Below are 20,233 nucleotides of genomic sequence, written 5' to 3' on the forward strand. Positions count from 1 at the left end.
TGTGTATCTGTGTGTGTCTATGTGCTATGTGTGTGTCTGTGCGTGTGATGTACTTTGTGTCTATGTGTGTGATGTGCTGTGTGTGCCTGTGTGGTATGTGTGTGTCTGTGTGGTGTGTTATGTGGGGGTGTGGAGGTGTGGTATGTGTCTGTGGGTGTTTGTGTGGTGTGTATGGTGTGCTGTGTGTGTATGTCTGTGGTGTGTGCCTGAGTTGTGTGTGTGTACCTTGTGTGTCTGTGTGGTATGTGATTCGTGTGTGAGGGGTGTGTATGTCTGTGGTATATCTCTGTGTGTGTGTCTATGTAGTATGTGTGTGTGGTGGGTGCATGTAGTGTGTATGTAGTGTGTGTGTGATGTGATGTGTGTGATGTGTTGTGTGTCTGTGTCTGTATGGTATGCATGTGCGGTGTGTGTGTGTGTCTGTGTGGTGTTTGTGTGTGTGTATTCTCTCATATCCTTTACCTCCCTTTCTCTCCACCATGTAAGCAGAACACTGCTTCTTTTTTAAGTGTGGTGCAAAATGAAATTCAAAGTCACACACTTTCAATTTAACATAATATCTAAAAAGTTTTCACGTGGACTAGGTTTGGTGCTGAGACAGGAGAATGACAACTTCAAGGCTCTGAGTTCAATTCTCACTATCTACCAGGTTTTCACATAAACATATTTACAGGAAGGACAGAGCTCAGTAGTGGGTGCTTGCCTAACATGCTCACAGCCCCACTAAGTAAATAAACAGCAATCTCTACAGATTCGAAAGACTGGGATACATGGAGAGAAATTACATAAGTACTTGGACAGAACATCTACAATTGCTAATGGAATTCATTTTTAAAACATTAGTTCTTTTGTTACACTGATAATCATAAATCAGAGTTCTCAGATCTGGTAAAGTCTTTCAGACAAACTACATAAACACAAAAACAATTCTCAAATTGTAGCGAACGTCTTACTTTGTTGGAGAGACCACCTCGAAGCAGAACCGCCGCTCTATGTCTTCGCAGTGCTTCACCGTGCACAGCCTGAGGTCCTCCACCACCACCGTGGGGCTGTCCTACAGCAAGGAGGCAAGCTCAGTTCATCAGCCTAGCTCCCAGCACTACAGCAACAATAAACTCCAAATACACTCCAAAATCCGGCCTCATTTAGAAGGTCTCTATTTTATCATAGTGTCGTTATGAAGATATAGAACTAATGGAGGCAATCATATATTGTTCATTTAATCTGCCTCATCCAACTACTTTATGTAAAGTAAGTGCAATCATTTAGAGAAAGGATTGACACACAATTGGCACTTAACGAATACTCAAAAAATTATCTCCTTGTTGGCCCTCTTCCATCCCACTGATGTCCATTACTCTTTGGGTTCCCACTCACATACAGAAGAGCTACGTTCTCCCCCAAAGAGAAAGCGGTAACGAATCATGTTTTAAATAGCCCAATGAGAAACAACGAGAAATTGGTAAATTCTTCTTAAAATTCTTACAAGAAAGAGAAAAGATTTTGTCATTCCCTAATTAAAATACCAGTGCAAAATATCAGGAGAAAGCACCAATGAATTAACCACAAAGTCCACAAGAGCCTGTGATTAGTGCGGCCATCTCACAGCAAAGGGGATTATCAGATGTTTATGGTTCACAGACTGTCATTCAAGGGCTAAGTGAGAAGCACACTATCAATTAACAAATGGTTTTCTTTCCAGGGTCTAGCATTCTCACAAGCCTTCCCAGTACACCTTTCCAACACATGAAATTCCTTGCTTGAAATGAGGTCAAGAAAACACATAAACACAGTGGTAACAAAGACAGGGTTCCTGTCTACATTACTGACGGCATACACTTTGACTTCTGTCATTTTAAAGCACTCTATGTGGTCACCATTGGTCCTAAGATAACGTGTTCTAAAAGACAAACCGTCTACAGCCTCAAAATGGTACCAGGGGATGTCAGGGTTACTCCTGCCACGTAACTAACAGAAGGACTTATAAGATGAAGGTAATAATCTTGGGACACAAAACACCTTAAAACTAGGAATTAAAATTTCCGGCCGGGCAGTGGTGGCGCACACCTTTAATCCCAGCACTCGATAGGCAGAGACAGGCAGATCTTTGTGAGTTCGAGGCCAGCCTGGTCTACAAGAGCTAGTTCCAGGACAGGCTCCAAAGCTACAGAGAAACCCTGTCTCGAAAAACCGAAAAAAAAAATCTGAATTGGAGCTGGAGAGACGGCACAGTGGTTAAGAGTGTACACTGCTCTCGTGGAGGACAGGGTCAGGGTCAGGCAGCTCACAGCTACCTGTGAGCAATGCCAATTCCAGGAGGTGTGGTGCCCTCTTCTGACCTCCACAGGCACTGCACTCAAGTGTACATATCCACATCATAACTAAGAATAAAAATAAAATCCTTATAGAAAGGGGTAGAAAGATGTTTCAGCAGTTGACAGCACTGGCTGCTCTTCCAGAGGACCCAAGTTCAATTCCCAACATCTGTAACTCCAGTTCCAGGGGATTTGATGCCCTTATCTGGCCTTTTTGGGCACTGTATACATGGTACAGAGACATACTTACAGGCAAAATACCCATACACAGGCAAAGAAGCAAAAAGGAAAATGCTGATTAAAAAAGAAGAATTCATAACCGCAGGACTAAAAAAAGGGCTCAGCCATTAAGACTGCTTACTGCTCACAGGGGACCAGAATTGGGTTCTCAGCACCCACATCGGACAGCCCACAACCACCTCTAATTCCTTCTCCTGGGGGATCAAACACCACTGGTCTCAGTGAGCAACTGCATTTACACGTACAGAGATACATACATACTCACAATTAAAAATGATAAAAATAATGCAGGTCACGTGGCGCACACCTTTAATCCCAGCAGGCAGAGGGTGCCAGATCTCTGAGAGTTGGGGGCCAGCCTGGCCTCCACAGTGAATTCCAGGTTGGCCAGGGCTGCTTTAAGACAATAACCCAGTGCCTCTGGGGGCTCTGCAGTCACGTGCACAAACTTGCACTCAGACACACATGTATACACAAATGAAAACAAATTTTTCTTCTCAAAAAAAATTCAGAATCAAATCACTCTGCTTTTAAGGATCAAGGGTTGACAGCTTCCACTCCACTCGTTATGAATACCCAAACATAAAACCAATAAACAGCAATTTCAGAATTGGATATTTATGGACTTCAGTGTTCACCAAGACAAACAGACAAAGAACTAGAACCGGAACTTATCAGTTTTCACTGTATTGCTTAATAAAGAACATACGTACCTTGAACTTTTTCTGGTAAACCAACTGATTGTTCTGTATGGAGAACCAGCGTCTAGACAAAGACAAACAAATTAAAGATGGCGTACCTTCAGTCATTCCCCGGCGGTGTAGGGTGATGGTGTTGGGAATGCACTGCTTTGTTCTCGTAAACTGAAGCATATGACATAACTACCAAAAACTAAGAATAAGCATCTTAAAAATAATCACAGGTTAGGGAGATAAATAGCTGTTTTGGTTCATTTTATGTCACAAATAACAAAAGCTTTTATTTTTCCTGCTAAGACCATAACTATTTTAAAAGTAAAAACTCACAGGGTTTTTTTTTTTTTTGAGGTACTAAAATATTATCTTTTCTTTCAAATATCTACTTTTATGATAAAGAAAACTTAAATTACAAATAAAATGTCCATTTATATATGGTAAATGGTGCTTTATTTTCAACCTTTTAGAAGCTAATTTAGCAAATGTTTGATCCTCAGCAAAACAGAGACTAATCACTTAGGACTGTATCAAAAATAAGATGATCACTAGCTTTATTCCATAGAAGAGCCCTTACTTCTCAGTGAATTACATTGCTGTTACCAGATATATATGACCCCCAAACTGTTTAAATGGCTCTCCTCATTACTGCTAAGTTATTAGGAAAACAATTTGCTCACACTCTTCTTTAGAAAAATGAATGTAGGTAATGTAAGCCATATGTACTAATTCTAGTTTATTAACATAAGAACAAAATAAATACATAAAAAAAATCACAGTCAAAAGCCATTCATAAAAGAAGCAAAACTTCTCACCAAGCACGAAAAGTGAACAGTATATCTGAGTTGTTATGTTTAAATTAGTTTTCTATGAGATGATTTTTAATATAAACATTAGTTATTAATCTATTAGCAGATAGAGATTCTACCTTTTCATTGACAATAATACAAATTGCTAGAAATTATATCCAGGTGTTTTGAATTTCTATTTTCAAATTTTTAGTTATTTCTCCAAAGCTGAGAAGGAGCCCCGAATACATCCTAGGGTCTCAGGCCTTTTACCGGGTGGGTGGGTTTTCTCGCCACTTAAAAACGTATCACCTTTTTCATTGAGAGAGAGTTTGTTGTGTTAAATAAGCATCTAAGTAAAATAATGTGAATGCCGCTGAATGCAAATCAACAGGCCAGAAAAGGAAGAATTCCACGGCTCTCGTGGGGACAGGCAGCCGGTTAGAAATGTTAGATCAAAGTCCTACACACAAACCAAATGGCGTACCCTGCCACATGGGATGACATGCAATGGAGACAATCTCTGAATCTGATTAAAATGTTGTCATAAAATTCATTTGAGGAGGGTGAACTATATTAATAAATATGTATGGGCTATGTATCATAGTAGTTATCTCACACAGTCTGAGAAAAACTACACTTTTATTAAATAATGGAAAGACAGCCATATAAAAATGCAAACTTTTCATGCTTCTGAGGTCTTTTGACCTGGTCCATCTTGGGACAGTGTTTCCTAGGAATACTAATAATAATAACTAGATAGATGCCCCTGTTCCATCGGAGACCATGCCCTCCGGTTATTAGCCTTATGGAGCATATGTATTTCTGAAGGTCAGTTTCCCTGATATTCATCTGCTTCTGGGTGACATTTTTCCATCACTGGATTTTGTAAAATACTTAGAAAAGACAGTACAAATTTCTCTTCATTTGCTACTTCCTTAAAGAAAGCACAATAATACATCATAGGTAGGGAAAAACGAATTATAAAGATGTGTTAGTCTGACACTATCTCGCTTCTGCTACCATTAGAGACACACATCCAATGCCAACCAGGACTTTAACCAGGTGCCTAAAGGTAATGAAACATATATGTGTGTATACCTGGGGAGTGCATGCGTGTGCTCTAGTGTGCATGCACATATATTCACATGCACATGGAGTCCAGAGGACAACCTTGGGGATCATACTTAGGGCACTGCCCAACTCCTTTGAGACAAGGTCTCGTATACTCACGAATTGGGTAGAGCAGCTGGCTGTCGAGCCCTAGGGATCTATCTGTCTCTCCCTCTTCAGTGCACATGACACCACACCTGGCATTTGTGTGGGGGTTGTGAGAGATCAAACTCAGGTCCTCTTATGTGCAAGGCAAGCACTTTAGTGACTGAGTTCTCTTTCCAACTACTGGAATAGAGTTTTTAGCTGTTCCTATAAAATAATACTAGTGACTATTAATATTTCCAAGAAAGGAAAAGTATGATGAACAGCTCGCAGCCTATGAATTACCTACACACAGAGAAATACTTAGTATTTAAAGCACTTCTTACAGGAAATTTTAAAGCACTACATAAATTGTAACTAGAGCGAAGAGACAAGCTTTAGAAATCACCGTGCTAACAGAGTACACAGTCTACAAGACTAAAAAGTAGAGCACAAAGTATAGTTGGCTTCTAGTCTCTTATGTGTAAGAAAGTAAAACACGTTTTGTATCTGTGTCAATAAAAGTAATTTAGTATAACTTAGACCAAAATATTACATCTATTTTTAAAAAAATAAATACTATTACATATAAAGAAAAATTTCCAGTTGGCCAATTTTAGGTCAAATGGGAAAAAATAAATTTATAAAAATCAAATATATTTTACTATGTCTGCTCTCAACATCAAAAATATTGGTAAAAGTTACAGTTCTAAATCTGAAGGTTTATAACTAAAACTATATAAATTATGGGGCCATATTTTGGTGCTAGCTAACCATTTAATATAAATTAAAGGCCTAATGCACTGATTTATTCAATTCAATTTGCTGTTTCCATGGGAATAAAGCAGAAGAGAGCACCTATGACCAGGCAAGGGAGTCTCTCTCATCCCAGCTGCTGCTCCATCCTAAACACAGGTCACTATTTTATGTCAAAAAACATGTCACAGGGTGTGCCTACCACTTGGTCTGCATCGACTTTGCATCAGCCGTCCTTCCCCAGATCAAACCAACTGAGGTCAGGGGCGACCAAAAGGTCTCTTCCTCAAATAAACACTTGTATTTTTGTTCCAATTTAGAGCATAAAGAGATTTTTTTTTATCCATTGCAAGTAATCCAACTGAACATGGGTTAATCAGGCTTTCTCGTGCTACAGAGGAAATTGGATAAGAAGAGGAAGGCAGGAAGCTATTTGGTACCTGATATGATCGGGTTTTTTCCTGTCATGTGAAAAAATGGGGCAGGGTTAAAACAAAAGGGAAAGGCATAAAAGAAAGAAAATGCAAATGCGCAAATAAGCAAAGGACCAGCATGATACAAAAATAAGACAAAAACAAAAAACAAAAAACTAAAGAAACAAGCGTAAGCTAACAACTTAACAATGCAGTCCGAGTAGAGTATCATGTGTTTTATTATAAACATATACATTTTGCAGAATTTCAATTCTTAAGAAATTGAAATACTTTGCAAATATTTGAATTATTATATTACCATTACCTTCTTATTACTATTTTGACTGTCTGCCTCTATGGTCCTAACTAGAAAACACAGCTAGCCTTGTGTCACACTTCAATAGCTGTGCCTGGAAGGTAGGAGGACAAGCACAGAAACCTTCAGCCTACAGAAACCTTCAGCCAATAAAAACTTTTTGGAAAGAAAATGGGGTGACTAATTGAGAATTTCAAAGATCATAAAATAGTGACCGAGTAAACCTCCCACCGATCCCCATCCACCTTCATCACATGACGACAGACTTTAAGGCCACGCATAAACATGACTCACTCAGTGATTTTGAGAGAAGCAGAAAGGTGGAGAAAGGGCTTGGCTGTGTAGCCTAGGCTGACTTAGCTGTAATCCTCCTGCCTCACCCTCCCAGGTTTTGGGACCATGGGAATACACACTCTGCCCAGCAGACTCATTTTTAGTCTAGGTGTATACTTCTTACTTTAAAACAAAAGCCAATAAAAAAAAATTATCAAGTCAGGCGGTGGTGGCACACACCTTTAACCCCAGCACTTGGGAAGCAGAGGCAGGAGGATCTCTGTGAGTTCAAGACCAGCCTGGTTTACAGAGAGTTCCAGGACAGGCATCAAAGCTACACAGACAAACCCTGTCTCAAAAAACCAAAAACATTTTTATCTGTACCCAGCAGTATATAGAACATTTTGCTTTAAAATTTTGTATAATACATTTTATGCTGGGTTATATTTTCTGGAGTCTGCTTCTTTTATTAGTCTTTCCAACTAAATACTAAATTACATTAACAGTTATTTTCTTTGTTATTCCTCCTTTCCAAATTCATTGTGAGGCAGAGAAGAGAGACATATGTTCCAGTGTTTTAAGTCTGAATTGAATCTGCATACTGGGAAAATAACTTAATAAGAAAGCTCATTGTTGCATGCACCCCCAGAAAAATAAAGCAGTCCCTTGGTGTCGGTGTAGCAGTTGGGTCTAGGACCCAACTGCACATAACCAAATCTATAGATGCTCAAGTTCTCTAAGACAAAATGCAGCGTTTGCATATAATCATAATACATGAGTGTATGAAGGAGAGACAGATGAGAGAGAGGGAGGGGAAAAAGAGGGGGAGAGAGAAAGAGAGGGGAGAGAGGGAGAGAGAGAGGGGGGGAGAGGGGGGGGAGAGAGAGAGAGAGAGAAAGAGAGAGAGAGAGAGAGAGAGAGAGAGAGAGAAACAGTAAGACTGGCCATGCAGCCCTCTCTGGGTTCAGTTGATCTTCCCACCTGTGACTTGAATTAACTGAGTTCAATCACCTCTAGATTTACTTACAACTGTTATTATAATGTAAATGTTATGTAAATAGTATTATTGCATTTTTTGAAAGAGTAAATAATTACAAGGAAAAAAACTCCATGTTAAGTACAGAGTTGGTGTTTCTCAAAATTGTTGATTCTCAGTTGGGTGAGTCCTTAAGTATGAGATCATACATAGAGCTAACAGTATCATACATTTACATGTTCAGATGCCACCAACAAGAACTCTGGAATTTAGCAGGAACATGACTGGCAATGCATAATAGGACATGAACTTCTCATTCTTATGCCATCTGCCCTCACACACAAAACATAATTACCATTCTACATCATACAATACTAGACACTGCTTTTAAAGTTAAGTGTAATTTATGAAGTATGAGTGAGATTTTTTTTAACATTTGGGAATTCTTAATCACATTCACATATCCCTCAGGATGGAGATCTTTGATAGTTGATGTTGAAAATATGATATAATTTCATAAAACGAATAGAAAAGCTTAATATCTGAAGAGGTGGATTCTGAGAGGGTTGTTTGGCTTGGTTTTGGTTTTCTGGGACAGTTTCTTTGTGTATCTTTGGAGCCTGTCCTGGAACTCGCTCTGTAGACCAGGCTGGCCTCGAACTCACAGAGATCCGCCTGCCTCTGCCTCCTTAGTGCTTGGATTAAAGGTGTGTGTCACCACCGCCCAGTCTCTGAGATGTTTTTAATATTAAGGAATATAGAGTCTTAGAGGAGCAGACTGTATTATAATAAATTACATGAATGGAAGGAAATTACTTGCACGTCCTGAGATTAGGCATTTGATAAGCCTCATCCCTGCTCTCGCCTGTCAAATTTTTGCTATATTCTGCATATCATCTGCCCCCTTGAAGGTTCTGCACTAGATCTGGCTCACAGTGTGGCACAGCTAGGATGGTGGAATCCTTAGGGGGCGGGGCCTGTGCAAGGGACCAGTGCTGGTCTCCTGAAGGATGTGTGTTGTCGGGAATTGGTCATTTCCCTTCCTGCTCTTTGACTCTCTGTCTCAACATCTCAGGCACACAGCTCTGCTACTGAAACACAGACCAGCAACACAAGCTCCCTCAATGACGTCATCCAATCTTTAATTTCCAGACTACAAAACCATGAGAAAAATAAATCCGTCTTAATTTCAGCCATCTCGCTAACTCTCCCTGTCCTTGCTGACTGTGGCGGTCACAGACAGCCCTTGACCCAGCAGCTCCACTTCTGAGGGGATGCCTTCCCACCCTGCGGACACGGCCCATCTACAACAGTGGTTTGCGGATGCTCCAACTTGATCTCGCTTCTGTGTTAGTGTCAATGCCAGTCAATATGACTCATCAAACACTGAGACGGTCCACATTTGATTGATCTTATTCTACTGCTCTGAACAGTAGGTCTGCAATGGACCTCCCACTAAGACTAACTGTGCTTCGCTCTGTAGTCCGAGATCACATTTCTCGCTAGGGTGGAAATGCAAAGTGGTTATACATCTTGGCTTTCATTTTCTTAAGCTTTAAGAAGGTGCAAATCCAAAGGTTACATTTCAATTCTAGCATCACACTATGAAACCACAGTGGCTGAATAATCTTATAAAATTATTGCACACTTGTTGTTTCTAGTTTCCTACACAAGCTACAGAATTTGCCGAGGACTTAAAGGGATCATAGTTTTACATTTCAGCTCAAGAAACACAATTTTAATTTTTCATTTTCACTGTGTAATAACTAGAAGCATTACTGATAACAAGATCACAATAATGGTCCTCCAGTACCCATGTCTTATTTAAAGGTTCTGCATAACTCAGAGGCTTAATATTAAATATCTGCAGTCTTTTCAGCTTATTCACTCTCAAATGAAGAAAAAATTCAAATAAAATCATGTACCATTTAGATTTCCTACAACATCAAACACTAGAGAAATGCTCAATAAACCACTGACATTTAAAAATGTCACTGAGAGCTTTTGAACTTCAACACCAAGAAATCTAAGTAAGTGCAATCAGAATCCATCTCAATACAGCACTGAGGCTCCCATTAAATTAACACAGTGTACACCCAATGAACATTAATAGGAGACCCTATTGATTTTAGCAATAACCTGCCATTAGGAACATCTCCATCACTGGGTGAATGCCTACCTGCCGCTACCACAGAAGACATTTCATCCAACCCTGCAATAGCAAATCAGTTACCCAGAACACAAACACCACTCTCAATTATTATAAAACTGTCCTTTTTTGATTTAAACAAAAGGGAAAACGGCATCCTTGAGTAAAAGACCAAGCACTAACATCAGAAGGACGACTGGAGCTGAGCACCCTTCAATGCTGCTAGGCATGACATTACTTCATATCAATATAGTAAAATACTTCATATTTTCTTTTTTGTTTTGTTTTGCGATTTTTGACACAAGATCATACTATGCAAGTTAAGCTGGCCAGGAACTCAAAATTCTTCTGCCTTCGTGGGTAGGATTATAGGTGTGCCCGCCATGACACCTGGCTATAATTCCATTCTTGTAAGACATTCAATAGTTTTGTATTTTGTAAATATTAATCAAGCCAGGCAGTAGTGGCTCACGTCTTTAATCCCAGCACTTGATGGGCAGAGGCAGGCAGATCTCTGTAAATCCGAGGCCAGCCTGGTCTACAAAATGAGTTCCGGGACATCCAGAGCTGTTATACAGAGAAACCCTGTCTTGAAAAAACAAACAAACAAAATAAACAACAACAAAACATAAGTAAAAATTCAAAGTGTTTGCTAGCTATTACATTTATAATGAAGAAATAATGACTATCATGACTTCTCATGTCCTACTTACGTGTTATTACAAAGGCCAAAAGCTCAGTGTTACCTGGCCTTAAGACCTGCAAATTTTTACTTTGCGGGGGTGGGGAGGTGGGAGGATCGAGACAGGGTTTCTCTGTGTAGTCCTGGCTGAGCTGGAACTAGCTCTGTAGCCCGGTGTGTGGTGTATGTGTGTGTGTGTACACATATATATGTGTACATATACATATATATACATATGTGTGTGTGTATATATATATATATATATGAGAATTTAGTCATTATAGACCAAGAGTTAAAAAAATCTAGTTTTCTCCTTTAAGCCCTTAGTTTCAAATCTAAAAATCTGTGTTTTCACTCTTCACCTGACCCTTACGATTCGGTAGACTGTACTAAAGAAAGTTAATAAGAATTTTTAGAATTTAGATAGTTCTGGGGAAAATGAGTTGCCAATTACAAGGAAAGTCAGAGAATGGCAAACATGTTAAAATTACAATGAACGTTTTAAGTCTGTTACCTGTTCCACGTTTTGAAGGCGTTGCTGGCTCGCTTGAAGAGATACCCTTCCATGACGATGCCATTCGCAGCATCGACATTATACTCCAGCTTGGAGTCATCACTGGAGAAGTCCTAGACAGATACACACGAGTTCAGACAACGGTGTTTCCAGAAAGGGATGTAACCAGGGAAAAGAGCTGTAAGAAGTTCGCAGTAAGTCCTACACAAACTCGGGGGAAGGAACATAACAACAGAGACGTGCTTTAACACACTAACAATTCGGGGTGCTGGGGACCAAACTCTTGCTCTCTGCAAGAGCAGCAAGTGCTCTTAACTTGGAAGCCAGACTTCTACCTATGATAGCTCTTCTGCAGACTGGATGACGCTTAGCTGTGAGAAACCAGCAGTAGAGGGAAAGCAGATGAGAATCCTCCCAGGGCTTCCTCACATGAACATGCTAAAACATGAAATGGAAATAGGTTGAATTCAGGAATCTAAAAAAGCCAGGCGGTATTCAGGCAGTAGTCGTACATCTTTAATACCACTTGGGAGGCAGAGGCCGGCGGATCTATGTGTACACCTATTTTTAAAATTCACATTACTTTGTGTATGTTCATGTGTACATGCATGCATGTGTACTTCATGTATGGTCTGAACTCAGTACTCTAAACACAACAGACAAGTGCTCTGCCCAAGCACATAAACCCAACCATCATTCACAGCAGAGTGCACTGCGCAGTAACCAGACTTAACTGACTTCTGCAACATATGTATACTTTGTACGTGTGTACATGTTCATCTGTGCATATGTGTGTGAGCACGTGTACTCCTGTGAAGCCAGGAATCAACGTTAGGGATCTTCCTCGATTGTACTCTACCTTATGTCTTGAGACAGGTTCTTTCAATAAACCTGGAACTCACCAATTTGGCAACACTAGCTGGCAAGCAGACTCCAGGGGTCCACCTCACTCCCGTCCCCTAGTACTAGTTCCACAGGTGTAGGCCAAGGCGCCCAGCCTTTTTCAGGGTCCCTGGAATCTGACCACAGGGCCCCATGCTTACATAGCACACACTGCACCAAATGAGCTGTCCTCCCGGCCCTCGCCTTTACAACATCTTAAAGGTTTCTTGTGCTTTTACTTTTACATCTTAAATCAACATAGAATATAATATAGGGTTTCATTATGACATATTCGTATGTGTAGATTTCATGTACTTAGTATTAATATATTGGGCTAGATTCCACATAGGAGAAAGAACTTACTATTTATCTTTCTGATACTTGCCTATTCCGTTTCCACTTTTGTCTTCCTGTAAACGACATACTTTTACTCTTCTTTAAGGCTAAATGAACTCTGTGTGCACATGTGTGTGAACATGTGACATTTTCATTAGTCCCATGTTTGCCGAAGACACGTGGGTGGCTCCACGTCTTGGCCACTGTGAACTGCAGCAGGAAACTCGAGTGTGCCGGCATCTCTGGGGTGCGCTTCCCTTACGTAGTCAGGAGCAGGCCCAGGAGTGGCGCTACTGTCGTCACATGGTGGCTTTACTTTTAGTTTCTGGGGAGGACTAAAGGTTGTGTTTGAGGCATCTACAGGTTCTTTGTAATCATTACGAGACTCAGAGCATAAATGATGGGGCTAGGGGTGCAGCTCGATGGGGTCTGTTTGTCCAGCATGTGCAACACCAAAATAGTAATAATAGTAGTGATACCAAATAGTAATGATATAAAGCAGAAAACAGAATTAGCTCAATGTGAAATGCACTGTAAATGTGTATTCTCGACTACTTCTTGAGATTTATGAGTCTTCTATTATCAATGTGCCTTAATAAAGTACTCAGATGTGATACACTGCAGGACATCCCATATGTAAGCAGCTAGTAACAGTGGATGCAATATTGCTTCTGGAATCTCTGTGAACGCGTTCATAATCTGACAATTAGGAGGGGACACTCAAAGGCAACTAGAGTGAAGAAAAACTGGAAGACAGATGGACAGAACAAGGACATCTGCCTCTTTCCTGCAGATGGCTGGACTAAGAAGGGTGAGTGGAAACAGCGAACCAAAGCATTTCCACTGAGCCTGCAAGTGAGACCAAAAGAACCATTATTACCACCACCAGTCAAGACTATCAGAAAGGTCCAGTCAACCAGAGCAGCGACAAAGGTGAAGGGTGGAAAGAAAGAAGTACACTGTCCTGATGTTGCTTACAGAGAGGACACTATACACAAAAGAATTCAGAGAGAAAGCAGCATCAAGAGCATTAGATTGCTGGGTATAAAATCAATACAGAGAGAGCATCAATGAGAGTGCTGGGTATAAAATCAATACAGAGAGAGCATCAATGAGAGTGCTGGGTATAAAATCAACACAGGGAGAGCACTGGCGAGAGTGCTGGGTATAAAATCAACACAGGGAAATCAATCTCGCCCAAACAGAACAGAGACTTTCTAAAGGTAGTAGTTACAGGAACATTTGTAATGTAGGGGTCTGGGAATACACCTAACCAAAGGTATGTAAGAAAATCCCAAAACCTCATGCAAGTCATTAAGAGAATTTAAAAAGAAGGTAGAGTAAGACTGTGACAGATCCAATATAACCTCGACCAAAATTCGGAAAGCCTTTAAAAAAAAATGAATTACTACTGTGTGTATCCTGGAGGAAGACTAACAAATGTCCCAGCACTCAGGAAGGTCAGAGGACAGCTTTGTTCAGACTACCAGGCTAGTGTGGCAAGCGCTGAGCCCACTGAGTCATCTCACCAATCCCCCAAAAAGCTCCTGTTCTAGAACAAAATTACTCCTGGAGTTTGAGTATACAAAACTCAGTGTGCAGAAAGAGGAGGTGGAAGCTTTGCTTTCTCAGACATGAAAAGTTACTGTAAAGCTGATAACAACTAAGACAATGATGTGTTGGGATAATTAAGACAAAATGACCATGGGATGGAAAGACAGTTCAAAAGGCGCCTCAGATAGGAGAGGTGTGGAGTGTAACACATGCCACAGGCCGTAGCACAGAACACTGGAGTAAATTCCTACCCACTGCACACAAGAACCCAACCAGTTACATGAGTTACAGAGCTAAATGCCAGTGCCGAAGACAGAGCTCGATGACAAAGCATCTACATGAGGCCCGAGGCTCAATCTCCAGCACCGTTACAAAAAACAAACAAATAAAACAAAGCTATAAACATGAAAAGCAAAGCTATGTGGAAGAGGTATTTGCGATCTTGTGATGGGAACTGCTAAACCAATAACAAAAGCACTAGACACAGGGCTGAACATATAACACCTATATCTAGAATATATGAAGAACTTGGTCATCAGCTAAAAAGCCTGGGAGTAAAATCGAAGAAAAGAGAGTAGATATTTCATAAACAGGGACCACTAATGACCTGAAGATATAAATTACTAGTTACTGATGATGCAGAAATTAAAACCACAATGCGATGTCCATATCCACAGTGTAGTGGTGGGAACATCAAGAACCTCGGCGCTGTCTGCCAGCGTCCTCGACATGGTGGGCACATGCACGCTGTTTGGCACAGCAGCTCTATTCCATTAGTGTTCATCTAAAGACATGCCAAGGCACGGACAGGACAGACAGACGGGCACTCACAGCATCGCTACTTCTCACACTGATCAATACAATTGATAAAACAACTGGGAAAGTATCAGAAATGCTTTCCCTTACATTTCAGTTGACTTTGTTTGTTTGTTTGCTTGTTTATTTACCTGTAATGCAGCCTGGGTCAGCATTTAGGGGCAGAGAAAGTATTCACAATGAGTAAAAAGAGCATTATTTTCTTAAATAAAAACAGTTGTGCATTGTTTAAAGTCAAATCATCTCCTATTGGACAGTTTACCAGTTTGAGGCCTTCAGGGTAATACTGAACAAATATATAAAAAGACATTAAAATATTTATTCAATTTAATCAACAATCACATAGTTTTTGAAACATAATTTGTCATCTTACTTTTAGCAATCATGTGACACTAATGCCATTAAAACAAGTTAGTCATCAAAATGCCATGTTGTATAGCCTAAACATAAAGAAGAGGGAGGCACGGTAGTGTAAAGCTATAATCCCAGCACTCAGGAGGTTGAGGCAGATGGGTCATAAGTTCAAGGCCCGTCTGAGCTGCATAGCAAGACTCTGGAGAGACAGGGCAAGCAGGAGAAAGGGAGCAGCAAGTCAAGACCTGTAAATTAAACCAGAGCTGGGACGGTGGTGCACACCTGTAATCCCAGGCACATAGGAGGAGAGAGTGGGAGGGCTATGAGGTCAAAGCTAGGCTGGGAAGACAGACAGATCACGTCTTTAAACAAAAGGAAATATGGAGTTAGCCTCCTCCTCTAGTAACTAAAAGTGACTGATGTAAAGATGGCCTAAGAAAAAAGTCTTCCCTTCTCTAAATGTTATTTTTGAACATGAACAATTATCTTTGTCTTATACCTGCTCCGGATTTCGCTTCATTTTTCCCCATTTACATCTTCTATGTCTGATCCAATCTAAGTAATCTGTAATCAAAGTTGGCCTGGTTGCTTATTATCGAGAGGACAGATCTCTTACAGCATGCAGAAGGAACTTCACCATAACTCTATAGAACTATCCAGTCCCTAATTTGCCTTTATGCTTGGGTCACTGCACCAACCCATCGCAGACTATTGCCTGTAAAGTATGGACACAATACACTCAACTCTTGTATAAAGAAATTAACACAAATTTCTATTGAATCCTCATGTTTAAAAGTATTTGTCAAGAATAGTTTAGCTAGGCTTAGGCAATCAACAAGCAATGAAGGTCCAGAAGGTCCGAGCTGCCCTAGAGTGGCTGCAGCTGGGAAGTGAGAGAGAGAGAGAGAGAGAGAGAGAGAGAGAGAGAGAGAGAGAGAGGCGAGAATGTGCACACATTCTCTCTCACACAGAATACACATGTGTGTACAGATGAACACACACATGCCCTGCCTTGTGCCCACGCACATACATGCATGCACACTTTGGCAGGTGGTTGCCAGTGTCCTAAATGATACCTTGAATAATATCCAAGATTTTAACAAGGTGTAACCTTTAGTTAGGCAGTATTTATAAACTGGTTCGAGAATCTAGCTTGCAAATGTTTTGCTCTGAGAAGATAACAAAATGCAAGCACTAACGTTTACTTTTCACAAAGAGAACGGTTTACTAAAACAAGCGACTGAGGGGACCTGTGTAGCAATGGTAGCTGCATTCACTAACATTCCCGCAAACGCAAGTCAATCTGAGTTGCCCCATACCTTCTGCTGGATAGTAGAATGTTTTTGCTCCATCTCTCTTTTCTCCTTTGCAGCATCTACAACCAGTCGATCCAACTAAAGAAAAGAAGAAAATTATAGACTTAAAAGTCAAAGAAACAAAGGTATTTGGCAAACCATATTCCAAGTTATTTTACAGATAAATAGAAATCAACCGATTAACGTTAACCTAAAAGGGCATTTTTTGCTATACACTTGAGTAGACATTCACATTTTTCTAGCATTAAATCCTTTTTGAGAAAGCAGCTATCTTAGGGGGAATGGCTTCCAAGCTGGAGGCCTGGTCTTGAGCATTGCAGCAGTGTGCGTTCCATCCTTAAAGGACAAGGACCCTAACTAAAGTGCCTGTTGACCCACTTAGAAGACGCTCGTAGCTGCAGACAAGATAAACAAAACAAAGCGCATGCACAAAAGCATGATTTTTATTATTATTCCAGCACTAGCAAAAGGCAATGCAGCTGACAGCTGAACTAGGAAAGGCAAAAGTCGAAAGCTCCCATCAACAGGCACGACCCATCACTCACCACACGCTTGGGGGAAAGTGGGGTTAAATTAAACAAAATAATAAAAGAATATTAATTCTGTAGTTCCAACTGTTAATATCTCCTTACTTAACTACTACAAGATTCTCTTAATTGACCACATCTAAACGGACCACTACAGAACATGTCGTTTAATACATGTTTTTCAAGGCCTGCAAAATCACTTGGTTTAGAAGGGGAAGGACACAAAACTGAAAGTTATAAATAGATAAAACCAATCATTCCCACTAGCCTACTACAACTCAATTCACATGATCCTTATAACTGCTGCCTGCAGTAAGCCAATGAGATGTAAAGACTGCCTAGAACACAGCAAGGTCTGACCCTCCCACCAGGCCTGGATCAGAGGGTGTGTGTGTGTGTGTATGTATGTGTGTGTGGTGTGTTTAATGTTTCTGTACAGTCACTGACAGAGCAGTTGGCTTTTGTGACCTGGCTAAACTCTTTCACCTCTAGCCCGTTTTAGATTCCTTAGAATTTGATCTTACTTTGGTTCTAGAGTTTGTGGTACTCTACCCAGAGCTGCACCCCTGCCTCAAGACCTTACACAGATGTTGGACCAGATGTCTAAGCTACATGTTTATACATCACGCTACCCTCTTCTGCAGTATAAAAGGTTAACTATTCCCAGTATTTATTTCCTCCTCTTCCCTTACAACGGAACCACCCCACACCTAATTCTGCCAGATCATTTTCTGGCAACGAAGCTATATTTCCCAGGTTTCCCTGCAATGAGTGACTGCACACAGGTCACTGGGATGTACACAGAATGTGTATACAATTTCTAGGAAATATCCTTAGGCAGACAATATGCACCTTTCTCTTCCCTTCCCTCCCCTCTGTTAGCTGGAGTGTGAGAATGATGGCTAAGATTGATAAGTCACTTTTAACCATGAGGCTAACTGTGTGACACAAATACCCATGAACCTGTGCTTCTGACTTTACATAAAAGAATGAAGATTCTCTTACAGAAGTCCCAGTTTCCTCAGGCTGCACTGCAAACAAACCCTACCTCACCTGACACACACACAGAGCAGGGACATGAACAGCAGCCCACAGCAGGAGACAAAGAACAGAAAGCATGGAATTCACAGCCTGTGCTCTGCTCTCCTCTCTCTTCTCTCTCTCCTCCCCCTCCTCCTCTCCTCTCTTCCTCCCCTCCCTCCTCCCCTCCACTCTCCTTCCCCTCCCCTCCCTCTTCCCTTCCCTCCCCTCTCTCCCTCCTCCCCTCCCACACATATACTTTGATCATTGAATGGTATTCCCATTCCTCTCTTATCTTTCTCCCATTTCCCTAAATTCTATTTTTTCCCCCTTATTCTCTCACCTCACAAAGTATACTGGGAAAGAAAACCTACAGATTAATACTATTATATCAGAGTAAGAAGGTTCATCACCCAATACAAAGTACCGTCCGAAGTAACTTGGGCCAAGTCAGTGATAAAGCACACGTCTAGCATGCATTAAGGCCCTATATTTGTATTTGAGCCGCAGTGCCACCACCAAGTGTGAAAGGGGGGCTCCAAACATATTTAATGCATCTTTGTGAGATGATAAATGGTCTTGGGAGCTTTATGATTCTAAGACTTTCATTACTCAAGCAGCCAATATAAATTTTTGAAAATGAAAAAAGCAATGTCTTAAATAAAAGCAAACTAAGGCAGTAACTTGATTACTGACTTAGTTTAAAAAGTAAAGGGCTAAATCCCACTATTTGTAGTATAAAAAGTGGACGTGTATCTCAGCTTGCCTCAGCCTCCCTCCCAGGCGATAGGACCACAGCTATGCACCGCACCTGCTGGAAGAGTTCCTTGAAGTCTCTTCTTCAGAACCCTCATGTCAATATTCAACACAGGCATTGTCACCTTTAAGTTCACTTCTGGCTCAACCTTTAACCCACATGTGAATGTGCTCCAGTGCCAAACTCCTTATAAGTAAGTGAGAAGCCAGATTCCCATATGCTAAATATCTTTAGAGACACACACGCCAACAAGCAGCCCAGAATCAAAAAGTCCAGGCAAGAGGTTACCTGCACTCCAAGATCTTTCATGTAGGGCCCGAGCTCACTGAACAGGTCATAGCCTTGGTGGAAGAAGGCCAGATGTGCATACATGAAGGACAGCATCTAAGAGGGAGAGAGGGGTATCAGCTCAGAGGCGTGCTGGAAGCGAAGAAAGCTAGAGTCCTCCCCACATTTAAGAACACTCCACAAGGACTCAAAGTGTCAAATCTACTTAAAATGGAGTTGTTTTTTTTTTTCTTAAGAACTTCATAAATATTTGTAAATACAAAGAGAATACAATTTTTCTAAGAGAAAAACGCAGTGGCTTGGCATCTTAACAACTGTAGTTGTTTAGAGCCAAATAAAAGATACATGGGTGATTTAAATAACATTCTCAATAGCCTCACTCAACAGTAATCCTTAAGTACATCTGAGATGTCTATATGGTCCTCGAAGAAAACTCCCTAAGCAGAGAAGAGAAGATATGTCAACAGTAGCAAACACTCTAACCTACAGGGGTCACCAGGCCCCAGGGAGGTGTGGGGACACTCTAACCTACAGGGGTCACCAGGCCCCAGGGAGGTGTGGGGACACTCTAACCTACCAGGGCCACAAGCCCCAGGAAGGTGTGGGGGGACACTCTAACCTACCAGGGCCACCAGCCACAGGGAGGTATGGGGACACTCTAACCTACCAGGGACACCAGCCCCAGGGAGGTATGGGGACACTCTAACCTACCAGGGACACCAGCTCCAGGGAGGTGTGCGGACTCTCAGTTACTCCTTTTTCCAAAAAATTAGATACAAGTGGGGATGACATAGACTTTTCTGTTTTTAGAAAACTGCTTATTTATTTTTGTGCAGTATGTGTGTGTGTTCACACACGCCTGGGGAGTGTGACGGTCCAGGAGATCTTGCAAAAGTCAGTTCCCTGTCTGGCCTCTGAACTCAGAACATCAGGTCAGTAGCAGGTGTCCTCACCTGCAGAGCCCCCTCACTGGCCCTGGGGATTTCTTTATATTCATCCCACAGACTCAAAACTGACATTAAGTGGGCTGGAGAGATGGCTCAGAGGTTAAGAGCATTGCCTGCTCTTCCAA

The 20,233-nt window shown here is 41.1% G+C and overlaps 1 protein-coding gene across 7 annotated transcripts in view; it reads right to left on the reverse strand.

The window, feature by feature from the left end:
• Acap2 (ArfGAP with coiled-coil, ankyrin repeat and PH domains 2) overlaps positions 1–20,233 on the reverse strand; it is a 116,166-nt gene that overhangs the window by 22,936 nt on the left and 72,997 nt on the right. For 2 of the 7 annotated variants that reach the window (XM_041672763.1, XM_041672759.1), the window contains exons 8-14: positions 19,162–19,257; positions 16,573–16,647; positions 15,031–15,042; positions 11,312–11,424; positions 6,429–6,449; positions 3,269–3,320; positions 954–1,054 (exon numbers count right to left, since the gene is read on the reverse strand). In XM_041672763.1, the coding sequence (XP_041528697.1) occupies positions 954–1,054; positions 3,269–3,320; positions 6,429–6,449; positions 11,312–11,424; positions 15,031–15,042; positions 16,573–16,647; positions 19,162–19,257 (470 nt within the window). The remainder of the gene's footprint in view (positions 1–953; positions 1,055–3,268; positions 3,321–6,428; positions 6,450–11,311; positions 11,425–15,030; positions 15,043–16,572; positions 16,648–19,161; positions 19,258–20,233) is intronic. The other 5 variants (XM_041672764.1, XM_041672760.1, XM_041672765.1 and 2 more) reach the window with 3 other exon arrangements.

This window comes from Microtus oregoni, unplaced genomic scaffold (genome assembly GCF_018167655.1).
Source record: "Microtus oregoni isolate MIOR12 unplaced genomic scaffold, Mior012 000023F_ref0000262, whole genome shotgun sequence".
NCBI classification, from domain to species: Eukaryota; Metazoa; Chordata; class Mammalia; order Rodentia; family Cricetidae; genus Microtus; species Microtus oregoni.